This window comes from Varanus komodoensis, unplaced genomic scaffold (assembly GCF_004798865.1).
Source record: "Varanus komodoensis strain SLA01 unplaced genomic scaffold, ASM479886v1 scaffold2, whole genome shotgun sequence".
NCBI lineage: Eukaryota > Metazoa > Chordata > Lepidosauria > Squamata > Varanidae > Varanus > Varanus komodoensis.
In genome coordinates this window covers 62,330,540-62,336,915 of record NW_025335568.1, presented here as the reverse complement: position 1 = coordinate 62,336,915, position 6,376 = coordinate 62,330,540, and the positions used below count along the sequence as shown (strand labels likewise).

Here is a 6,376-nt window from a genome sequence, read left to right as displayed (position 1 = left end):
CAGCAAGGAGTAGGAGGAAGTAAGAGAAGCCTATGTTCTGAAGAACCATTCATGTTCTGAATTATTATTAGTAAAGATTGAGAAGATTGGATCAGTTGTACTTTTTTTTGGAATACTTGAAATCCTTTTTTTGTGGAATACTTGATGCGGCCCAGCCTCACCCAGACTCTACTTCCAGCAGCCCCAGGTAAGTTGAGTTTGAGTCCCCTGACCTAGGGTGTTTTAAGGTTGACAAATATGAATACAACTGAAGGCACTTGAGAAGTATTACTACCACATTTCCTCGGATTGGCTGCTGGTTGTATTGGCATGGCCTTGATAGTAAACTAAACCTGGGCTCTGTGTGATGTGAACTCAGGACTGCACAGTTCATCAGCAGAGCACAAAGCTTCCATGCAGAAGGTTCCAGGATGCATCCTGAGCATCTCCAGTGAAAAAGGGCCATTTCATAGGTAATGTGACAGACTTCTGCCTAAGACTATAGAGAGCCAACCTCTACCAGAACAGGCAATACATAAGATGTAAACTACATAAAACATAGACTTAAGGGTTGAGTGGGAGTTGCTGCTGTTCATCATGTTATCTGAATCTACCTGGGGTAACAGACCATAGTGAACAACCCACCTATTACAACCCAACAACAAACCATGGGTTCCTTCCATGGGTTGTTCATGTGCGAGTCTGAACTCAGTCAATATGACCTAGTATAATCTAATATTCCTAGATTTCACCTCCAGCTTTTCATAATCCTGAGGACTAAAATCCCTGGTAATAATCCCTGTTAATGCCATGCTAAAACGGTATTTCAGATAGAGGGAAAGAGCAGGCAAAGGAGGAGCAAAACTCAGAGATTAAGGTAAAAAACATGGTTTGTCTGATCATCTGCTGGACATATCCTGGGAAGGACAACAAACCCTAACTATGAGTTTAAGCAATGATGGGCTAATGCTTTGTGCAAACAAGGCCAGTGTAACATGATAAGCAAAGTGTTCACTTGTCTTGATTAGCATAAGCTAAGGTACAAGGGAAAGAGACCCAAATTCCACGCTACAGGTGGTTGAAGGAGAAAACAGAGATCTTTTCTTTTTGCCTCCAACAGAAGCCTGCTGTCAACTCAATGTTTCTGGAAAGAATAAAAAACAAAACACAGCAGCTGTTTTTCAATTACTTCTAGGCATGGATATAGGCTTGATTTTAATTCTCGCAGACCTGTGCTTTAAAAAATTCATATTGACCCTGACATTTTGCTGAGAAAACTTTCATCTTTGTTAAGTGGTTTCTCTTCAAAATACCAACAACGCAGAGCTGTTGCTGTTCTAATTAGTTGTGCTGAGTTATAAGAGCATCTCATTCTTTCCTAATTGAGCCAACTGGCAGTTTCACATAAAGTAAAACCGGATATTTTCTCCACTGGAATACTATCTGGAATGGATTTTTCTTCACTGCATGTCATCATAGTTCACAAGTGTTAGGAATGGGCTTGGCTGAAATGCATTCCTGTGGCTCATTTCTGCAGTACCCAAACCATGGTCTGAAGAGAGCATCCATTTGCCAGCAGAACGCTCACGTCGTCTTCCTCCCCATATCAGTCTGTTGCAGCACTCCAAATATATTGGACTGCTGCTCCCATCATCCCCAGCTAATGGCCTTGCTGGTTGAGAATTCTGAGTTATGCTCCACCACATTTGGAGGTTGCCCTGTTGGAGATGGTTGGTCTGCTATTTTCCAAGCTTACCCAGCTAATCCCTGATTTGGGGGAAGTGGCTCCCCAGACTTGGACCACAGCCCTTTGAATCCTCTAAAAAATGTATGGCGTAACCAAACATAAGAAAATTAATTTTAGCATGCCTCTGCAATCTTGAGAAAACTTACTTGGAAGTGACACTTATCTGATCTTTATCATTCATTCCCAGTCCTCAAATGTTGGGTTTTCTGGTTACACATAACAGTAACCCATGGCAAGGATTGTTGAATTCTGGGCTGTCATTTTGACTGGGTTCAGATGACATGATAACCATCAACTGTGAACTCTCACTGAACTGTAGGTTGTTGTTGAAATGTGAGATAGGATGTTACCTGAATCCAACTGAGACAACAAACCATAGTGAACCATTCACATCCCACTGACAAACGAGGGATTTTCTTCATGAGTTGCTCATGGTTAACAAGCTACAGCTTGTTAGTACAGCTGGATTCAGACAATAGGATAACCCAAGTTTTAATGATAATCCACAATTCCATGACAACTCACACTCAACCAATACCCAATTCTTGAGTGCAAGTTACTGTGTGTTGTATGAACAATTCAAGTTGCAGCAACCCAGATTCAGGCTGGACAAAGCTTCCTCACAGTCAGAGCAATATGACAGTGGAACCAGATGCCTGGAGAGGTGGTGGCCTCTCCCAAACTAGAGGCATTCAGAAAGGAACTGGACAGCCATCTGAGTGGGATGGTGTAATGTGGTGTCCTACAACAGCAGGGGTTGGACTCGATGGCCTTCATGGCTCCTTTATTTTATTTATTTATTTTTCGATTTATATCCTGCCTTTTTCCTACGAAGGGCTCAAGGCAGCTTACATCTCCTCCTCCATCTTATCCCCACAACAACAACCCTGTGAGGTAGGCTGGGCTGAGAGTCTGTGACTGGCCCAAAGTCACCCAGTTGGCTCCATGGCTGAGCAGGGACTAGAACCCAGACCGTCTGAGTCCCAGTCCCATGCTCTTAACCACTACACCACACTGGCTCTACACTGACTCTCTCTTTTGATACTACTATTCTATGATTCTATGTGTTAATACTATTTGCACGGTCTGTCAATATTTAGCAGGGGGTATCACACAATCTGGTTATACAGAATCCAAAGAGACCTGGTTCACACATGACAGTCAAGAACATAGGCTGAGTACGGGTTGTCATTGAATTGGGGGTTATGATTACATGCCAGTCCTGCACTATGCTTCACCAATTGCTTGTTAATCACAAACCACCCAGAGTTCACAAACCCACAACAAAGGATGGCTGGGCTCTTAACAACCCATAGTTAAATTATAGTGCATGTAACAATATGCCAAGGTTTGATGACAACCCACACTTAGAGTTGCTATTATGCACAATCCACTATTGCAAGCTTCTTCATTTTGTTTTGTTTGTGTGTATGTGATATGTTTTGTAGATTTGGAGAAAATACCAATTATAGTTTAATGAGGCAGGCAGTTGTGATAAAAATACAAAATTGCCATTTGATTACTTGTCAGTGTAGCCCGGTCTCATCTGCTTTTGCTTGGCTCTACCCCAGAGAGTAGTCTAACCCTATCGCAAAACCATTTATTCACAAATAAAAAAGTAGGACAACACTTGAATGATTTTTCAAAATCAACACTTTTTTGATTTTTCAGTGTCACCCTCTTTGGCCAATTTTAAGCCAAGGTGGAAGTCTACAGATAATATCCAATCTTAGAGCAGACACTGAAAGCAATGGGACTTTGGTTAGTTACAACTTAAGACTCATTCATTGAAACATCCCATTCATTTCAGTGGGCCTACTCTGTGTAGAGTAACAATGGAGACTGCTCTGCATGTTTTCCGCCCCAAGACTGTTTTGTGAGTTTAAAAATAAAACACAATCTACCTCAGTGGTGATGCCGGTGGTGTATAAAATGCAAACGCAGAGGGGAACGGCTGCTTCTTCAGCGCTTGTATAAGGTTCGGTTTGTACTCCGGGTCCACACACCATAGAGAGCCTTTTCCATTCACCTAGGAAATAATAAAGTATCCGTGCTGTTTATAAAGGAGTTTTCGAATTTCACGCAGGTATATGCAATGCACAATTCCGGGGCTCCTGCACTGAGCGGCAGAGGTTAGACAAGGCGGCCTTCACGGTCTCTTCCACCCGTAGACCCCACCCTCCCCAACATACCAGCTGTACAATTCTAAGCATCTACCACAGTTGCCCATTAACTTCAAGAAACCCCCAGTTCTAGCAAAAGTTTAAGATACAGTCCTAGACATGTGTACCCAATTTGCAAGAACACTGTGTGGTGGGACCCGGGATCCAGGCTGAGCCGCCTTGAGTTCCCCAGATGGCCATGCCTCTTCCCCACCCCTTGACCGCCTGCTGTATGGTGCTTTCTCAGTTTTTGTGCCACACCCCACTCCATTCTAAATGGCTGAAGATCCTCGCCAAAGGCATTGTTACTCACACTCAAGAGCTTTAGACGAATGTACACTGGCATTTTTGTCCCTGACACTTTTGCTTTCAGACCCACCCTCCACTGGACAGTGGCTCCCAAGAGTCACTTTGAAATGGCATTTGGCCCTCGGGCTGCAAGAAGTTGCACACCGCTGGCTTATGAGGACTTGCATCCCAAAGAACTATATAAGGCAGCCTTTTAGGTAATCCCTGACCTGTAGGAACTCAAGCATGGATGCAAGGCATCCCACTGCATGGCTGATAAGGCGGAGGAGGTCCTTGACTTTGCAAAATGAGCCTCCATTTTGCATCTGGCTCCAGTTGGTGGATCTTGGGCTTCTTTGGATTGGATGGATGGATGGATTCCACAAGTCTGAAGCTGTCTTGCTCTGGTTTGCTGGATCAAGAAGGCTCTTTGCATGGTGGAAGAGAGCAAGCCTGCTTCAGCCCTTCCTCCTCCACACCCAACCAATGACATGGATATGCCAGGTGGATTTCCAGATGTGCTCTTCCAGCCACCCCCTTTTTGGGCAGCGGGATCATGCAACTGGGTGCACCCATTTTGAGTCCACTGCAATTTCAAGGTGGGCAAGGACAGAAAGCATGCCAATTTTTCTACCACATGAAGATCCAGCCATTTTATAAATCCTTCCACCTGTTCAGGGCCAAACCCATCTCCCTCTGCTAGTTTAAAAGGAACAGTTTTGGCTTCTCCAAGGCAATATGCTTTCCTTTCCCTTTTAAATACAGAAATAAGGGACTCTGCACACACATTTTAACCAATGTTGCCTCAAAATGCTTGCTGGCAGCAACCGTCATTTAAAACTAGCTTGAAAGCATTGACAGATACCATTAATAGAGTAATTCCTTAATAGTAGGTTTGCTTGCATTTATAATTGGATTTTATTTGGAGCTGCCTGCTGTAAAAGGGTGCTAAGGGCTTATTGCAGGCATTAATCCAGGGTCGTCTCTTTCTTCAGGCGATGAATGACCAGAGGCTATTCCATAATGGCCACAATTTGTCCCATTTGTATTCCAGTCACCCTGCCAGGTGTTCAGGGCTGTTTGCACAGGCTGGTTTCCTTTTCTGGTCAGGCTGCACAGTGTGCAAAGCACGTACACCTAAGAGAGCTGGGCTTGTATTTTTATTTGTTTAGCCTATTTATAATTTGCCCTTCTTCCATCTTGGAACTCAAGGGGATATCACTGGAGTCACCTGTCCAAGCACTGACCAGACCAAGATCTGCTTAGCTTCCACACGGGTGCGGGGGGGGGGGGGGGCAGCTGATATGCTGTCAGAACACACACCAGGGCGCCGTGACACTTATCCTTCGTGAGACCGGCTTTCCTCAAGAGTCCTCTGCAGGCGTTTGCTTGAGTGCAAGTTAAGGCAATGCAGGGAAGGGGACATGGGCATGTACCCGGGTGCCCCCATGTGCCCTGCCATCAGTGCAAACGGGAACTGAAAAACAGTCCTAGAAGTGCACCCAGCATGCTTCTGTGACCACAAACCCTGCCCCTAGGGGTTCCCCGGAGCTTCCTCTGGAGCCCCTCCTGGGAGGCCCCTCCGGACTCGCTGTGTTTCCAAGCAAACCATCAGAATGGTGCCCTGACAAAGCCGCTTTGGTGCGTGTGCCGCACATGAAAGTCTGAGCATACCTGGGACAGCCCATGACCCCCTCCCCACTTTTGCCCCGCATGTGAGCAGACAAGCACCTTCGCTCTGCAGGACTCGGATGGCTCGGAACACAGAACCTGTCTCACACCACACCAAACCAAACTGCTGGTCTACCCAGCCCAGCATTGCTAGCACGGACTGGCAGCTGCTCTCCAAGGTTCCAGGCAGGATACTTTCGACACCACGCTGGCACTCTATTTTATTTATAAGTATACAGGGTCAAGGCAAAACCATTAACTCTGGACATTATTTCAGCCTTAAAGAACAGATGGCCAACCTGTAAATACGGAAACATCATCAATCGAAGAGAGGGCTTCAGCTCAACACAGGAAGGACTCTTCCACATGAGAGTTTTAATCAGCTACTTTGCTGATGCTTATGCTTGCAAATTCTTTGCAGAATTCAAATTGGCTCCTTTACACATGTTTTTGCCTAGTTTTTCATTCTTTCTCTGTATGTATGTTCCACTATACACAGCCACAAGGTGGCACTGCGGGATAGTAGAAC

General features: G+C 45.1%; 1 protein-coding gene across 4 annotated transcripts in view; it reads right to left on the bottom strand.

Moving 5' to 3' along the window:
* Positions 1-6,376, bottom strand: part of FOXN2 (forkhead box N2) — a 54,431-nt gene that overhangs the window by 15,317 nt on the left and 32,738 nt on the right. For all 4 annotated transcript variants that reach the window (XM_044428792.1, XM_044428795.1, XM_044428793.1 and 1 more), the window contains exon 3: positions 3,631-3,755. In XM_044428792.1, coding sequence (XP_044284727.1) covers positions 3,631-3,755 — 125 coding nt within the window. The remainder of the gene's footprint in view (positions 1-3,630; positions 3,756-6,376) is intronic.